This window comes from Ziziphus jujuba, chromosome 12, assembly GCF_031755915.1.
Source record: "Ziziphus jujuba cultivar Dongzao chromosome 12, ASM3175591v1".
Lineage (NCBI taxonomy): Eukaryota > Viridiplantae > Streptophyta > Magnoliopsida > Rosales > Rhamnaceae > Ziziphus > Ziziphus jujuba.
In genome coordinates, this window is record NC_083390.1 from 6,255,725 (window position 1) to 6,273,543 (window position 17,819).

At 31.2% G+C, this 17,819-nt stretch overlaps 2 protein-coding genes across 21 annotated transcripts; one reads left to right on the forward strand and one right to left on the reverse strand.

The window, feature by feature from the left end:
* Positions 1-4,997: 4,997 nt before the first annotated feature.
* LOC107428663 (probable inactive poly [ADP-ribose] polymerase SRO2) lies at positions 4,998-7,224 on the forward strand. 2 transcript variants are annotated; one of them, XM_016039226.4, is made up of 4 exons: positions 4,998-5,853; positions 6,154-6,395; positions 6,551-6,690; positions 6,796-7,224. In XM_016039226.4, exons 1-4 carry the CDS (start codon positions 5,372-5,374, stop codon positions 6,895-6,897), a joined length of 966 nt encoding a protein of 321 aa, XP_015894712.3. In that variant the 5' UTR covers positions 4,998-5,371; the 3' UTR covers positions 6,898-7,224. The 2 variants fall into 2 exon arrangements, with proteins under 2 accessions (XP_015894712.3, XP_015894713.3); XM_016039227.4 differs by having other exon boundaries at positions 5,008-5,853; positions 6,157-6,395.
* On the reverse strand, positions 6,956-15,332 carry LOC107428669 (uncharacterized). Of its 19 annotated transcripts, none has more exons than XM_060813414.1 (21): positions 14,880-15,331; positions 14,344-14,524; positions 13,627-13,881; positions 13,280-13,404; positions 13,075-13,119; positions 12,739-12,820; positions 12,268-12,336; positions 12,021-12,191; positions 11,873-11,938; positions 11,690-11,758; positions 11,413-11,565; positions 11,225-11,277; positions 10,610-10,972; positions 9,873-9,907; positions 9,703-9,779; positions 9,485-9,601; positions 9,363-9,405; positions 8,970-9,007; positions 8,762-8,823; positions 8,600-8,651; positions 6,956-8,380 (listed from the first exon to the last, which is right to left on the reverse strand). In XM_060813414.1, the coding sequence occupies exons 2-21, from the start codon at positions 14,509-14,511 to the stop codon at positions 8,342-8,344; spliced, it is 2,082 nt and encodes a 693-aa protein (XP_060669397.1). In that variant the 5' UTR covers positions 14,512-14,524; positions 14,880-15,331; the 3' UTR covers positions 6,956-8,341. The 19 variants fall into 19 exon arrangements, 11 of the variants coding, with proteins under 11 accessions (XP_060669397.1, XP_015894720.3, XP_060669399.1 ...); XM_016039234.4 differs by having other exon boundaries at positions 14,344-14,556; positions 14,880-15,329; XM_060813416.1 differs by lacking the exon at positions 14,344-14,524 and having other exon boundaries at positions 14,880-15,332.
* Positions 15,333-17,819: the final 2,487 nt, after the last annotated feature.

Here is a 17,819-nt window from a genome sequence, read left to right on the forward strand (position 1 = left end):
ACCATTCACTACTGCTCACTGTCCCATTTTGTTTTTGCCACGTCATCCAGTAAGATTCACTGAATCTTTTTTTTTTTTTTTTTTTTTCGTTACTAAATCTCATCTATTTTGGAAACTAATTTCATAACTTAAATTTGTTTGCTTTGTTATTTTTTCTATTAAAATTATGTTGTTGTTTTACAGAAGGTTCACCTAAACTGCCTTGCTTTGTTAGTTTAGATGGTTGTTAGGTTAGATGGTTGTTAACTTGTTACTGAGGCAGCTATATTTGGTGAGCATAACTTCAGTTGATATTTGATAATTTAATATTCAATTATATACAGACCATGTTCAATCTTCAATGGTCAATGTAAATTATTTTATATGTGGAGTAAAAATTGATACTATTTTAAATCTAAATAGTATAATATATAGATAATTATAAAATTTTTGGAAAAATGTGTAAAAAGATTAATTATTTGTGATTATTAATTAACTAAATATTTATTGGTTTATTTATTTATTTATTTTACAGAATTGACTTTTTAAAAAATATTTAGTTTTTGAAATTTTTAAAACGTGTAACCATGGAAGAAAAAAATCGACGAAACCCTCAACCTGGCGGCGATAGTATTGTGTTTCGGCTACCGATGACACTGACAGGGGAGAGAAGAGATTTCTATAAAAGGTGCCCAAGAAATGTCACCATTGTTGAAAAATGTCACCAATATTATCTGAAATCGATGAAATTTTTGGGTTTCCGGTGGATAAATGTGGAAACAAAATGGAGATGCCGGTCGTCATTGAAATCCTCGATGGAAATCTCGGCCCGCTCTTTCTCATCTCTTTAGATGGAAATCCCGATTCGTGATATGGAATTAATAAATCAACCGTAATTAAGTTCAAATTATTTGGATCTTCTTGAAATTGGAGTTGACCCTGATGAAGATGAAGATAATCTTATTCTCCAATGGGTTAAGAATTCACACTTAAATGATGATGAAGGCAATCCAGATCCTCGAGTCGCAATGCATGCTTCACAATTAAAGATAAATATTGACAATGTTATTTTTGAAGAAGTTATGAGCAATGATAGTGGAAGTAATAATTCATTTGAAGTAGTGACAAGGCCTTCAACTAGGCGATTTAGTCCTAATTTAGAAACATTTAATGATGGTTATGCTCAACCAAATGAGTATGAGGATGAAGATGATGATGATGATGATGTCGTTGATCTTGATGATAATGATAATGATAATTATTGAGGTAATAGTTATGGTGGCGATGGAAGAGGAAGATATAATATAGGTGGAGGTGGAGGTGAGACATATTATCGAGAACCAAGCGAACAACTATTAAACCCATTTACTGGTGAAGATCAATAAACACATGCAAAACAGGATTTTGATCATAAGGCTCCAACAGCAGGCACTGGTTCAAGAAGGCACTATGAAATTTCCATGATAAATCAGCTTAATGAAGATTACCTTTCTAACTTTTTCGATGTAATGAGTTTAAGTACATTAGTTAGTTTTCAATATGAAAATTCTGAGATTCCAATTGTGTATCCAATTGGTCAAATGAGATCACATAATCCTCACAATGATTACGATATTGATATCTTTAATCATCCCATATCTCAAAATGAATGTTATACTCCTCCTTAGATAAATCCACATTACCCTCGACTTGGACAGTTGGTTGGAATTGATAGATAGAGATATACTTGGCATATCCACAATTACATGGAAAATTTCTTTAATATGATGAGTTGGAATATCTATTGTTATACTTGCAAACATCGAGTTATGATCATCAATTTGAAGCACCAAAAAGTTTATTTTAGTATTGATAATATATTATGAATTATATTTGAGAATTTCATGAATCTTAGTATTATCTATTAAATTTTCTATATTTTGGTGCTAACAAACATTATATTTTCTTCACTTGCAATAATTTTTAATATTTATGAACTATTTTATTATCATTTTATTCTAATTATTGTATTTTTATATTATTTTACTATATTAATTATCTCATATATAAAAATTTATATTTTAAATTAAATATTTATAGTTTCTATAATTTTATCAACATTTCTATCGATATTTTCATAAAATTATACCTTCGATATTTCCATCAATACCGATATTTTTATCACTACATGTAACACAATTGCCAGAAAAAAAAGCCTCATTACAATAACGAAGATGCTCTAAATATAGGTGAGACCAGATGAAATATCAAAGTATATTTAATTGATTATATAAAGAAAGTCTCATTTTTTTTTTCCAAAGAAAGTCTAAACTATTAAATATATGTACAAATAAGAGTAATATTTATTCTTTATTTGTTATGTACCATCCAATAATACAAATATACGTAAGAGTCTTCAAGAATACAACTTTTAATCTACTTGGGACCAAAGCAATAGACTATGAAGTAAGAACAAAAATAAAAAGAATAAAAAGATTTGATGATATTCTTGTTATTCTTTATTTTTTATTTATATTTTTTATTCATCATGAAGAATTTTTTATAATATATAAGTTATGACTTGATTATTCGTCAAAGAAAAATATCAATACATGCTTAATTGAAAGTTAGACAAGCGGATATAATGAAAAGCAAAAATAAAAAATAAAAAATAAAAGCTCTATAATTAAAAAAGACTTGCGTGGATCGTGATAAAGCTCTTAAATATTGGACAGAATTTGAATTATAAAGTTTGAAACTCTCAAAGATTAATTTCCTTGTTAGATCAATGGTGATTAAACCGGAAGATTTCAAAAAATTACAACGGTTCGATTTTCCTGCATTTCTCAATCTGTCAATTTCATTTTTGACCAAACAAAAAAATTCATCCTTTTCCTTTTCTCTTTTTTAATAAAAATTTGTCCTTTTCCTTTCTAAAATAAAATACATAGTTTTAATTTTCCAAATATATCCTTTTTTAAGATAATTTAGACCTTAGAAACAATCAAAATTAGCATATTATCATGTGGAAGAGATCCTGCTAATTTTGGTATTACAGACGCTCTTTTTTTTTTTTCCCCCCATATTTTTCGTTTTAGAAAAACAATTTTGGAGAAAACTATTTCTTTAATGGTAATGGGAATATGGCTACGGAAATGGAAGACTACTAAGAATAAAGCCTTTCATAAATCATTTATTAAAAAAAAAAATATTTTTAATTAATATTTTTTTGGGTGAATTAATCAATTTGTTTTAAAAACAATTAACTGTTAAGAACATTACAATCTGATATTCCTTTTTCCAATCAAATAATTAAAGTAAAAATATCCTTATCATAAATTCAAAAGTAATTTAATTATATTCACCATTTCAACCAGAATCAAAGTTTACTTTTCCCTCATATTCCATTTTCTATTTTACCATCAACTCTAGAACCTTTTAGAAAACAAAATCAGAAAAAGCAAAAAGAAAAAATTGCATTCTAAAAATTCATTAAAAACAAAACCCTAGTTCAAAATATACAATTATACTATTAATTGATATTACTCAAAAAAGAAGAAAACCATAAATAGTTCTCAACTTTCTAGATAATATACACGAATATAAATATTGTTGATATTGAAAATCAATTATCATTAATATCCTATAATACTGTTTTCCATACCAACAATTTCAAAAATCTTGCAAAATAGCAAATCACATTGAAGATTTTAGGATACTATCATGGTAGCATTTTGAGACACTCTGTTTATATAAATTATTGTATATGAAATTGAAACAAAATTTATGATTTATATTTCAAACTTGGATTGCATTTTGTTCCAGATTCTTACAACAAAGAATAAATTACATTAGGACTTCTCCTAGTAAGGATGAGGATGGGTCCATAAATACTAGTGTTCTCATATATAGCTTCTAAGAAGCTATTTCTAGTTTTTAGGGCTTAATACTATTTTTATAAATATTTGGTAATTTTTTGTAGATACTTCGAGCCTTCATCATAAAAGCTTTTAATAAAGATAAAAAATAAAAAACAAAAAAAAAATATATAAAAAAAAAAAGAATAGATTTTCAAAAAGCTCTTTTAGAAAAGCAGAAATAGAAGCTAAACTAAACATAACTAAGTTGAACCACTACTTCATGCAATCAACACAAGATGTACGTGTCACTGCTTCTATATATATATATATATATATATATATGGATAGGTACATGTGACCACCAGCTACCCTTCAACAATATTGCTGGATGATAACTACAATGTAACTTTATTCCATTCTAGGTGTGATCTTAATGGATTTGTCCTAATAAAATTGTCTTGTATGAACCAATATGATTCAAGCCAACTTGTATATGTTCCGAACCATCTTATTGAACTTTGAAATTTGTTCATTCAAATGTTGTTCTTTTAAAGTTTCTATATGAATTCATTTTATCCATGTAAATCTTTCAGGCTCCTTTTACTTGTATTCATGCACATCATGTGTTTAAGTTTCATGAATACAATATATTTGATAAAATCTCTCAGAAATATGGTATGACAATTTATTTCATATATTGACTCCTCCTCTAAGTAATTGAAAAGGGAAACAAAAGTGTAAAGAAAAAGAAAAAGAAGGACAAAAAAAAAAGAAAAAAAGACTTGCGCAAAATGGAAGACAAAAATCATAAAATAGAGTAGAATAATGATGAAAAGTAATAAATATAAAAAGTGGGTCCCACAATTGCATCCGATTTGTATGGCTAGGGTCTAAAGATACATACTACAAATTACTTGCTATGTAAGCAAGCATATGCAACCCACGTCCTCTTGACCATAATTTAATTCCCAAATAACCAACTGCCCAAAATATTTAATAAACAATTTTCTTAAATTGTTTCTGAAATTCCCAAAATACTCACAGTATTTGACCGTTTCCTAGATTCCACAGCATCCTATTAGGGGTATTTCTGTACATTGAATAGTTAAAAATCAAATTCAATGTGGACAAGGGAAGCGCACCGCCTGCGACTCCTTTCTCTAACTTTTAGGAGACGACGGCACGGAATTTGATCCTCTCCAAAACCGCCAAAGATTTAAATAAAAAAATAAAAAATAAATAAAAAACTTGTAGTTGAAGGCTTTTTAATTTTCCTTCTTCTACTTGTAGATCCATTATAGGGAATACCTTATATATATATATATATACTAGACCTGTTTAATTCCTTGTCTTCTTCGGTTCCTCTTTTTCTTCACCAATCGTGATTTAGGACGAGAGACCTCCCACCCACCATCTTCAACAGGTTCTTAGACCCCTCAAATCTTTTTTCTAACCTTTCTTTTTGCTCTTTCTGAATTTGTATAAAGGTAATTTGTAAACAAACAAATTGGGTTTTGAGGTTTGGGGAATTTAATTGGTGGGAAAAGAAACAGATGGACCAGATTGATTACAGAGAAGACCAAATATCCATTATCGTTGATGATGACGAAATTTTGCATTCTGGGTCTGAAAACGATGAGGTTAACTCCAATGGGTCGGATCGGAATGGGGTTTTTGCTCGGTATGGTATGGTTAGCGTAGAAGAAGGGAGTATGGAGCATGAAGTAGTTAAGAGAAGCTTTCTTTATGGTATGGGATTGGCTTCCAAGGACACCAATATTGTGGATATTAATAAGATCAATCTGAATTCTGGTTTAACTAGGCAAGCCAAGGCCAAATCGTTTCGGATTTTCTCGCAGGCGGTTGCTGAAAAATGTGGAGGGGATGCGAATATCAAGCATGCTTGGTATGGTGCTTCGAGGGATGAGATTTTTGGGATTGTATCACATGGGTTTAGTTCGTGTGGAAGACCTGGAAAACAGGATTCGCATGGTGTCGGTGTCGAATTGTTTCCGGCTAAGTTTTCCATCGATGGGTAAGTTTGAACTATGCATATGTTATGTTTGATTAATTGCTGAAACTCCGGGAAACGGATAGGGTTCAAAGCTTCTCAATTTGAGATCCCCACTAGCGTTTTTCTCAGCTTTTCTAGCAAACAATTGACATAGCGGTAAAACCAAATATGTAAAATGTTAATATCCATTATGTTTCTGATATTTTTATTTTTTTATTTTTTATTATTTTTTTTTTTTTTTGGGGGGGGTGTAAATTCTGACTCTTTGAAGTTGTTTCATTAGTTTCTGATATTTTGAATTTGTTCCCTTTTTTTTTTTAGCAGTGCATTGTCCTCTGTTGCCGATGAAAGTGGGGTGAGGCATATATTACTATGCCGTGTCATAATGGGGAAATCGGAAGTTATTCATCCAGGTTCAAAGCAATTTCATCCAAGTTCCAATGAGTTCGACTCTGGTGTTGACAATCTCTTGTCCCCTAGGAAATATATCATATGGAATGCTTTCATGAATTCTCATATTTTCCCTGAATTTGTCATAAGTTTCAAATCGCCTTGCTTAAAGGGTAAGTTAAGACAATTATGAAATTGCTTTTTATTATATTTTTAATTTATCTTTCATATTTCTTAGTAATAATGTTGGGGTTAAGCAAAAAAGTAAAAAATAAAAAAAAATAATGTTGGGAACTTTTTTGGGTTTGACATTTTTAAATCTTTCCAGAGTTTCAAAGAAAGCAGGCGGCAAATATATTAAAACCCTCATCTCCATGGATGAGTTTCCCAACTTTGATTTCCATACTCTCAAAGTTTTTGCATCCTACAAAAATGACCCAGATTGTCAAATGCCACAATGATTTCCGGGTAATTCAATTTTTCCTTTTGATTACAAGTTTTTTTTTTTTTTTATAAAGTAATACACACCAATTTTCCTTGTTCTGATTTTGGTTTTGTGTAATTTGTGTGCAGGCAAATAAGATTAGGAGGCCACAGCTAATTCAGAAAGTGAGGACCATAGCTGGAGACAAGTTGTTAGTTGCTGTAATTAAATCCTATAGAAACAAAGCGTGATCAAGTTGACAACAGCTAGTTTTGGGTTGGTGGGGATTTTCATTAGGAGGTAGATTCCTTTCTTTTTTTTTTTTTTTCTTTTTTTTTTTTTTTTTTTCCTTTGGGTAATTCTTTCATATAGATTAGCTTTTAGTTTTTAGATTTATACTTGATGGACTTGTGATACTGGGGAAAAAAAAAAAAATTACAAAGAATGTGAAAGGTTAGTCCAATGGGGCTTTCCTTCATATCAAATTGGAATTTCACAATCTTCGCTGCTCTGTAACAAAAACAGGGGGTTATTGAAAGAAATACAAAAATTAAACACAGTTGCTTGATTACAAAAAATGTTGCTTCTTTGAAATTTCTTAGTTGATTCAGCACAACAGTATACTTCCAAAAGGTACTAGTTTTTTCAGTCGGTACTACACAATATTTTAATTTCAATAGCCTGATACTTTTTTTAAAGCCTGACTTTATGATGTCACGCGCCTATCAAAATTTACTTGTCTGGCAAGAAATTTGCTTTGATTTTTTGTCCTCTACTTCTGGCAAGGATTTTTTTTTTTTTTTTTTTGGTTAGTAATAGTTTCAGGAAGTCTTTTGGCGAAAATTCTTATATCTATTTTCGTGAATAAAAAATGTGAACAATTTGCCTCTAAATGCTACTTCTATTTGACTTTTCCTACCGTCCTACGTGCATCATACGTAGGCAATACAATTACAGTTCTATGCCAGGACTATTTAGAAAGTCTCAACGTAATGAAATTTGTCCAAGTTTGGGCTTTCTTTGGAAAACAGGTAACGAAGCATAAATGCCTGAAAAGTGACGTTTCTTTGCGTTATGATTAAGATAATTCCTCTGGTCTCATATAAACTTTGGTTTATTTCCGTTTCAATTTCACTAAAAGATATTTACTTCTAAGAAATCAAATTGAATAAAAAAATTTCAGTTGTTTTTCTTTTCTTATCCTTTTTCCCAAAGGTTCTTTTGATAGAATAAGCATATAAGAAAGTCTTTTTCTCTCCTAGCTTGTACATATGTTTGCATTTAATTTGGAAAAAACAAAAATTATGGGCATTGTTGCTTTTACAAAAAGATGGATATATATATATATATATTTTAATATTGGAATATAAAGATTCGAATTTTAAAATATTATACATATATTATTGATGAGGACACAATCGCTTTAGCAGTTAGCACTAGGCTGTTCCCCAGGAGGGATTGATAGAAAACTTAAAGTGCGATTTTAGCCACTTAATTACAAGAGGTATCTATAAACAATCACATCTACAAAGCGAAATCAAAGGCTATGCCCACCTTGTTAATGTTATGACCAACTATATAACTTACGTGCAAAAAAAGCGAATTGCCATTTGCAAATATAGTACAGAAACTTTTCTATAATACAAAACTTTATACCTCTGGTCTTGTCAATCTATGGATAGCATATGCCAGCTCCTATTCCTTCCCATTCAAAGCATTAATTTGCCTTTCCAGCTAAGCCACATAAAACAAGAAACAATTTTAACCAAAAAAATAAAAATAAAAACAGAAACAAAATCATCTTAAATTAAATCTGCCTATATTTCCAAAAATGAGAAAAAATAAAATAAAAACCAGGGTCTCATTAAGCCTAACACTAATGGGCTTTAGATGAGAAAGCATAGTGACAAACCCCTTGAAGTTTAACGGGAAAAAGACCAATAGCTTACAGACCTTTGCATTTTCCATCTTTTGTATCTGCAAATCTTCAACCAGTTTCTCAACGCTGATCACAAACAGAAGTGAAAAAGTCAAAATGGATATGGAAAAAACAGATGGAAATTGTATTTTGAAAAAAAAAAAAATATATATATATATATATATATTTCTACATACTGTTGTTCCATACGCATCACATGGGATTCAAGAATTCTCTCCCTGAGAGGAGCTTTAAGAACCTGCAAAGCATCAAAATTTGATTGGTTCTCATCCTGTAGTTTTATTAATACCTAATTTTCAAACCCAAATTTGAATTCATTGCATTTCAATTTCAGATAGAGACAAAATTATTGAGTTTCAGAAATCAAACTGAATGGCTATCTACCTGCTCGTGTACGTCATTGCCTACTGGCAGCATAGACTCTGTAGGGTTGCGTTTTATTAAGCAAAATTGGAAAATGAGTTAACAACATTAAACATATTGATGACATGAAACTTGGTAAGTAAATGCTTAACTGTCTGGAACATGGAATCCACAAGAAAAATATAAAATAGAAGGAAAAAAAACAAAAATACTCGAAACATTTTTCATGAAAATCAAGGTTTCTAGAATGTCCACATTTTGTTTACATTTCTATGTCATTTTCTTTTAACCAAAACGATGGACACTAAAATTTTCTATATTCTTTTTTTTTTTTTTTCTTTTTTTCTTTTTCCTCAACGGATTCTAAGCCAAATAAAGCCTAAAAGGTAACTAAGAGATTAAAAAAGATATTACCAGTGAATTGTTCTACATGTCTAATAAATCTCATTATCTGATCCTGTCAGAAGAATAAAGAACGATTATAAATGTTAAAGCAACTGTTTCTTAATGGACAGTGAAAGTACTTCAATGCATACCCGTTGCATGGAATTTTGCTGCAAGAGATACCATAAGGAGGGAAGAACTGCTGAGACTCCAGATATTGAAGTTACTTTAGGTCCAAAATATGTGTTTGTAGAGTCATTCATAAAATCCTAAATCAAAAACATAATTGAAAGTGGTCACAAAGCCTCCCAAGTATTTTATTTATTTATTCAATATGCAACGGACCTGGTAGTGGATCTAAAGGACATACCTTAGGGCTGGAGTCTTGCATTCTAACATTGAACTGATCCTTGTGTTGGTAGGACAGTTCACCTGAAGCACTTCGCGCTGCATAGGGTTACATGCATTATTCATAAGTCATGATTACGAAACATTACTAAAAAGAAATGTTAATGATGAATACGCCAGATAGAAATCTACTGTGTTCTCTCCTCCAATGATGTCGCAACTGACCACTGCATAAATAGAGAAACATATTTCAGGAATTTCATGCTATCACATTTTAAATATCATAGTATTATAGTGTGTCCTTTACAGCATTTAAGATCTCTTCAGATTTCAAGTCCGAATCAGTTAGTCCCATACAGGAGAATATAACGGAGGTAAAGTAGCATAAACATTAAGGATATATTCAGATAACATCAATAATAGCACATAATCCTTGTAAAATAAAGAAAAAATAATGATGATGTGCCTAGTTCCCAGCCTTAAAATTGAATAAAACAAGTTATACCCACCTAAGAACGAGCAAAGAACCTATGAAAATAACCACATTGTTTATGAAAATTAGCTTAAAAATAGTTGACAGCGGCATTAATGCAACAAAAATTAATCTTGCATCAATTATATCATACTCAAAGAGGGTCTCGACTATATTGCCTTTTGTTACAGAATATTCCCACCAAAATTTAATTGTCAGTACATAATTACTTTGGTAAACTTATGGTATATACTCTCCTTCAAATAATCACAGATAAATCAATTGATAGGAAGTCCTTTTAAAGAATAAAAATAGGGAAAATGTAAAAAATGCACTAGTTATGCACTAGGAGTTACATTCTCCAATTTCCCGTTGTAAAACAGAGACATACATACAAGATAAAAAAATAAAAATAAAAGAAGGTAGGGATAATGATTAAAAATATATGTATTCTTACAGGTATCTACCAGAGTTCTGAACTTGACTGTCCTTCTCGCCATTGGCCTTGCTGGAGAGGGAAGCAACATTCTTTAAAGAACGCGAGCTTCTCAAGACTATTGGACGTTCAGAAATGGCCTTGCTAGAGGGGGAAGCAATATTCTTTAAAGAACACGAACTTTTTAAGACTATTGGATGTTCGGAAATGATATCCTTCGTTAAAGTGAAACTTCGCACCAAATTATCACCATTGAAATAGCCAATCATTTTGTCATCCTCCAACAGTGTTGAATCAAGGGGCTCTTCAAACTTTGAGCGCCCAGAATCTTTCCAAGTTGAGCTACTACCAACGACATCATCTTCACCAATATTAGTTAGACCTCTGCACTAATTAAATTGATGGCATAAATGAAAGTATCTATATACCACATTAATTTAATATGGGACACTGACTTACATATGCATGCCACTAAAAGAATGCCAAAACGCAATGAATATGCAGCCCACATCTGCTCAAGAACCACTATGCATATAATTTCTACCTTCCAAACATTGGGATGTGGTAAATAGCCAACCAAATTAACAAGAATGATTTTGTATGTAAATGAAATGTATAGACAAAAGGTTTACATACTCAAAGGCCTGAAAGGATTGACTAGGAAATGAAGCTGGTGGATCATCAAGACTCTGAAGATTATGACACGCATTCCAAAACAAATGGAAGATAGGTTAAACATTACAGGGAATGCCATCATATTCATAGAGCTCAAGAAATGAAACTACAAGGGTAAGTTGCATTCTGAATCAGAGAAGAATTGTTACCTCCTTAGATGGCGCAGCTTTTGCAGACTCAGAATTATTAAACCTTTCCACTAACTGCTTCTCTTCTTGAACAGCTAATTTACCACTTCCACCATTCTTTTTCTCATTCCAATCTACATTTTCTGTACTGATGATGTTATCATCATCTTGGAGCTGAAAACGAATCATAATTTTCATTTGAGTATGGTCATCATATAACATGTTAACATTCAAACCACTCTCAGAAATTGATCAATAGGAAAATATGAAATATAGGAAATGACCTACACCTACTTACAAGAGCAGCTTGTTTTTTCAAATCATCTAGATCAAAGTTCCAGGCACTTATCCCTCTCATATACTCTTGCTGCAAGTAAAAAGAGCTTGAATTGAATAGACGTGTTTATGATTTCATGCACTAATGATTACAACAATTAGAGAATAATTTTCTTCAACACAAATATTAGTTTTACTGTACGACCTGTGATAATTGCTCTTTGTCGCCAATCATAGCCTTATTTTGCCCAAGAAGGTTAGCCTCTTTTTCCTGGACCATGAGGCATGTGAAAAACAAGCATGGTATAAGTAAAGCAAATTATCAGAAGTGTTATGACAACTGGACAGGATACCTTAAGTATCCTAAAACGATCACCAAGAGGAGGAAGGCCATCAAGAATGGTGCGGACAACATAGTCTGCTGAACGTGCATGTTTAAAGAAACGATGCTTCAAAAGTTTTTCTGCGGTGGGACGTTTCTTTGGATCCTTTACTAAGCAAGCAGCTACTATCTCTTTAAATGACTGCAAATGATAATTAATTTCAGAGCAATATCCGCCTTTTGGTATTCTCCAAAAGTTATAATCAGATAAAGCTAACCTTTGAAAATTTCTTGTCTCTCTCATAGTCAAGACCAGGTGGTGCATTTTGTAAGGTCATAAGTAAAACCTGGAATGAGAAATTAAAATAGCACGTGATAGGTCAGTAAATAGTAATTTTCACCAAAGAAAAAGCAGAGTTGCTGAACCAAGCAGCAGAAATCTGCTTCCAGCCATAACCATGTGAATCGATGTATAACATGGCATGTACATGCTTTTTATTAAGGTATAGGCGCAGAGAGGACCAATAAAAAAACATATGAATAATCCAATTAGACTGAAAGTTTACAAATAATCCAATAATAGAATAACTTTCAATTTAATTTTTTTTCTTTTTCTTTCTTTTTTTTTATTAAAAAAAAAAAACAAAACAAAAAAAAAGGAAAGGAAGATAAAAATCCAATCATGTACACATACAAATGCAGTTTTACAGCATAGCATCATCTTTTGTCGTTCATATATAGAGATATACCTTCATTGGCGGATAGTTGGAAAATGGAGCATGACCATGAGCTAGTTCAAGAGCCGTTATTCCAAATGACCAAATATCTGCTCTGTTCACATGAAACTTGATTATAGTTAGTTATCTCATATGCAGAATAAATGCTGCCAATTTAATGCTATATAAAAAGTCAGAGCATCCTAATCAAAAGTACAATTCAAGACCAGTGTTTAGAATACAGATTGGAGTTTAAATTTTCAAAAGGTACCACTTATACTAACTTTCAAAAACTAATGTAAGATGATCCCACATAATCATACGAATAATTGCTAATTGTTGAATGATCAGAAATAGCACCCCACTCACTTGAAGTCATATCCATGTAGTTGCTGCATAACTTCAGGAGCCATCCTGTAACAAAAAGTAAAAGATTTTCCATAAAAATGAGAAACAGCAAGGACGAACGCACACACACACACACACACACACATATACATGCTCCATGACAGACTCCTACAAAGAATAATATTAATTAAAAAGCCACCAAAGAGATTGAAAAGTATTGCCACACCAGCATGGAGTTCCAACGAATGTATTTCTTTTATGTCTTCTTTCACCAGTATCAAACAAGCTTGCTGAAACACCAAAATCTGCTAACTTAACTTCACCATTTGCATCAAGCAATATGTTCCCAGCCTATAGATATTAGATTGAAAAATACAAAAATTATTACATGATTATTGATGCAAGCAAATTAGAAGCACCAACAAGCACCAACTTGTTGCAAAAGTAATAAAGAAAAGAGCCATCACAGCTTTTTATTTCATCTTTATTAACATTATAACAGGTAGAATAGGAATAGATGATGGCTACAAATATTCACATGGCACATTGGGTGATATTGACATAATGAAATACCTTAACATCTCTATGAATGAACCCATTGGAATGTAGATGAACAAGAGCTTTAAGAACACCATGCAACAATGTAGCAATAACAGGCTGTTCAAAACCATCTGGATGATCAGATTTCATTATGTGAAGACATGACCCACCAGCCATGTAAGGCATCACAATCCAAAGGCGCTTGCCAGATGTGAAAGAGCAGTGTGCCTTAAGTAGATTTGGATGACCAAGTAAGCTCATAGTTTGTACTTCTCGTCGGATAACATCCTGCATAAATGACACCCAAAGACAAGTAAATGTAAATCATCATCACTAAGATTATATTTGAAGCCTGGCTTCTACTAGGGAAAGGAAAAAATATGAAAAAGACTTGAATGTTTTGTGAAAATTCAAAATTTTTAGAATGCACGCCTCTTATTCTCTTTTCTACATTACGCATATTTCGTCCTCCATGATTTTATCTTAATCAAACAATGGAAACTAAATTAGTTCATGGCACTTTTTTTGGTTTTCTCCTAGTAGTTTCCAGGCTCCAAACATAGCTTGTAAACTAAATGAATGAGAAAAGTTCGTTTGAAAAAACTGATTATGAAGTTCCATCAATTAGAAGAGTAACTAAGATTCTGAAATTGGCTAGTGTTTGCATCAGCCTCAAGCTGCAAATGATAATTCTCATCTCAAAAAACGACTTGCAATAGAAAATTGAAACGCGCGTACGGAATCACATACCAAGTCATTATCATACTTCTCCAAGTCCAAAATTTTGATGGAAACAACCTCATTAAATGGGATGCAGAGAGCTCTGTAAACAGTTGCACTCACACCTTGGCCAACTTCTTCATACAACTTGTAATCATCCGAATTAAGTGGGAATTTCTTTTGTGATATATTTGCCATGGTGATTGATTCCCTAAAATACTTGGTCAACACCCTCCATTGATTCTATAAATTACAGAATAAATAACATAAAACAATATACATATATAAATACATAACATAGAGTTTATTTGCGTTTGATCACCTTCCAAGACGAAATCAACCTGCTATAAATAATCGAACATGTTTCATGGATGTTATTTACATATTGTAAAGAAAATTAAGCTACTGTGACACACATGCATTTCTATCAGAGTGTTTACTCCATAACAACCCCACCATAAGAAACAAATTGAAATCACTATTTTCAGTAAAAAACTAATTCAAAAAAAAAACCAAAAAAAAAAAAAACAAATGGGTACTAATCATTATAGCAATATTATACGTACCTAAAGAGGATTTGGGTAACAGAGAGGAGGAGAGATGGCTTTGAGGATAGAACAAGGTTGGGTGGTCTTTTTTGCTTTTTGATATCCTGAGGATGAAGAAGAAGGAGAAGAAAAAGCCCTAAACTTGGAAAAGAGGAGGAGGAGAGAATGTGATCAAAACGATGACGTATTACGACAAGTCCGCCATTGAAAAAGGAATCACCATAAACATAAGCACCGCCTTCTTCTGCAATCTCTGTCCCTCCAGGTGGCGAACGGTTAATCCCCCGACAGTTTTAACTGCTTCGTTCATTGAGTTTGAACAATCATTCGAACCCTTTTACCAAATTTTTCTACTTTTTTTTTTTGGATAATTTAATAAAATAAAAATAAATTGAATGAATTTACCTTTCACGTTAATTTAGTTTACGTTGGCATATCCTAAACATAACATAATCAACAGTTTTACCCTTTTGATGCTAATAAAAGAAAAGCTAGTCTTTCGAGCTTTCGAGCTATTCAGAGCTGGAAAAGCTATTCATTTATTAATTTCTTAATGATATGTCAATTTTTGTTAATAGTAATTATAATCGGTTTTTTTTGCGACGCAAATTAAATAAAGTAAATTATCATATATGATCTGTTAACTTTATGATTATAATCCTTATAAATTATATTAATTACGTATAATATAAAGTGTATACGAAATTATTTCACTACATATTTCTTTTACCATATTGATCAATACATATAATCTAGAATATTATATATATATATATAATATAAAAAAAAATTAAAAAAAAAAGGAGGATCTTTTAAATTTCAGACAAGCAGCCTCATTAATGAGATTAATGAGATATAGAAACTATTTTTCACGAAAAGGCTATTTTTCTATTTATCTTGTAGAGTTCTAAGTCAAATTTTGAAAATGGCCACGGCTGCTGTTTTATTTGTCAAAGAAAAATAAAATATGTTATAAAAAAATAATTAATCAGTTGAATATTGAAAAAAACTAGTAAATTTTAAAAAACATTCTATTTTGAATTATATACTATAGCATAATTTTTTCAATATTAAAAGGATATTTATATGGCATGCATGACAAATTCTTTTTGCTCAGTAAAGATGTAAAGCGGCTAAAAAAAAACAATAATAAATATTAATAAAAAAACAAAAATAAAAATTAACCTAAGTGCCGTACTTTTATCAAAAAACCCAAAAAAAAAAAAAAAAAAAAAAAACGGTAAGCGCAGTACTGTTATTAAACCATCCATTGCCAAACATAAACCAAATTATAGCCTTTTCTCATGAAGAAGTTTCACAAGCTTTTGGTAAAGCTTGTCTAATTAACCCACAACCATATTTTTTTAATTTATTTGCCAAATATATTTCGATAACTTAAAGTAATGAAATGATTGGGAAACAAAAAAAAAAAAATTGTCTTTAAGGTCGGGTTTCCATCTAAAATTGGTACTACTGCTTTCCAGGCCTGTCTCTTGTGTTTTTCCAAATTTTTTTCTTGGGTTTATTGAATTCAATTCTATTAGACAATAACAAAACATTTGTAGCAGCCAAAACATGGATTAAACTTTTGAAAAGTTATTTAAATGGGTTGGTTATCTTATTCCATAAAGCACTACCATTTCAAGCACAACATAATAACATGCTATGTCTTTTACCAAAAAAACCAATAACATAGCAGCTATGTCTTTTCTGAAAATAATGGTAATAACGTGCAATGTCTCCTTAAGGGCTTTTTCAGCTCAAATAGAATTTCTTTATGGGCCATGTGACTTGATGTGGGAGGTCATAGTAAGACCCAAAAAAATGGGTTAAGTTCTAAGCCCACAATAAGACCCAAAAATGCAAGCCCAATGTATATATTCTCTATCAACCTCATCCATAACTTGATTCTATCCAAATCAGATAAAATTTCCACCAAAAGAATTTAAAATTGCTAAAAGAAATAAAAACCCAAATGTTTTTCTCTGAGATTTGAGTATTGAATTTGGATTTTGTGGAGTTATTGAAGTTTGTTGCGTGTGGAAGACGGAAAAGAATTTGATACCAGCTGAAAATGAAAGAGACAGTTTGTAAGATACATTTCCACAGTACACCAAAAAGCATTTTGGTAATTTGCATTACCGGTGGCCTACTAACCAATTGTACAATCTGAAGCATTATTTTCACAGGCCCACCCTTCATCTAATGCATAATCCAGAAGAAAAGCGAAGCACATTATCCAAGCCAATTTTTTTCCCCATTTTGACAAATGCTACAATGTTTTCACATGTATTTTTTGATAAATTCTGTAATGTTTTCTTGTGTCCCCATTTCATTATCCATTTGTGATTGATGGACCCATTTCCCACCTTCATTTAGGCTGCGATCAGCCGAAATTAGTGGTCTCCTTGTGCATTCTGTTATTAGGAAATACAAAAAATTGATATTTCTCATTGATCCATTACTTATCAAATCCATTTCATAGCTGTGACAATTTATTGAATTTGACACTATTTTGTGATAAAGTATTAGTTAAACTCATTATATTATGTGACAATTTAAATAATTATTTTTAAAAAAATTATTTTTTCAATATCAGGGTTTTAGTATAAAAATATAATACACACGCATTCAATTAATACTTGCCAACTCAGTATCAATATCAACAAATAGTAAAATTCTAATTGAATTGGTAGCTACTTGTTAGTATGGGTTCAATTTTTCTCATACATATAATTTTAAACAAAAATCCAATTAACTATCATTACATTTTTCCACCAAAAAAAAAAAAAAGGGGGGGAAAAGAAAGACTATCAATACATTGACTCTAATCCCCACCGGTGATTAGTTCTAGCGGTAATGATTAAGTAGTTAAATTCGAACTTGAAAGGAGGACAAACCCAATAGAGAAGTTCATAAACTAGTGATTGATAGTAATAAAATATATATTATTAAAAA

Excerpts from the sequence above, each read along its gene's own strand:
- LOC107428663 (XM_016039226.4), top strand. The coding sequence starts at position 5,372 with ATGGACCAGATTGATTACAGAGAAGACCAAATATCCATTATCGTTGAT. Across the intron at positions 5,854-6,153 it reads GCTAAGTTTTCCATCGATGG|CAGTGCATTGTCCTCTGTTG; the intron begins GTAAGTTTGAAC and ends TTTTTTTTTTAG. Across the intron at positions 6,396-6,550 it reads CAAATCGCCTTGCTTAAAGG|AGTTTCAAAGAAAGCAGGCG; the intron begins GTAAGTTAAGAC and ends AAATCTTTCCAG.
- LOC107428669 (XM_060813414.1), bottom strand. The coding sequence starts at position 14,511 with ATGGCAAATATATCACAAAAGAAATTCCCACTTAATTCGGATGATTAC. Across the intron at positions 11,759-11,872 it reads ACAAAGAGCAATTATCACAG|CAAGAGTATATGAGAGGGAT; the intron begins GTCGTACAGTAA and ends TTTTACTTGCAG. Across the intron at positions 9,602-9,702 it reads TGCAAGACTCCAGCCCTAAG|GATTTTATGAATGACTCTAC; the intron begins GTATGTCCTTTA and ends TTTTTGATTTAG.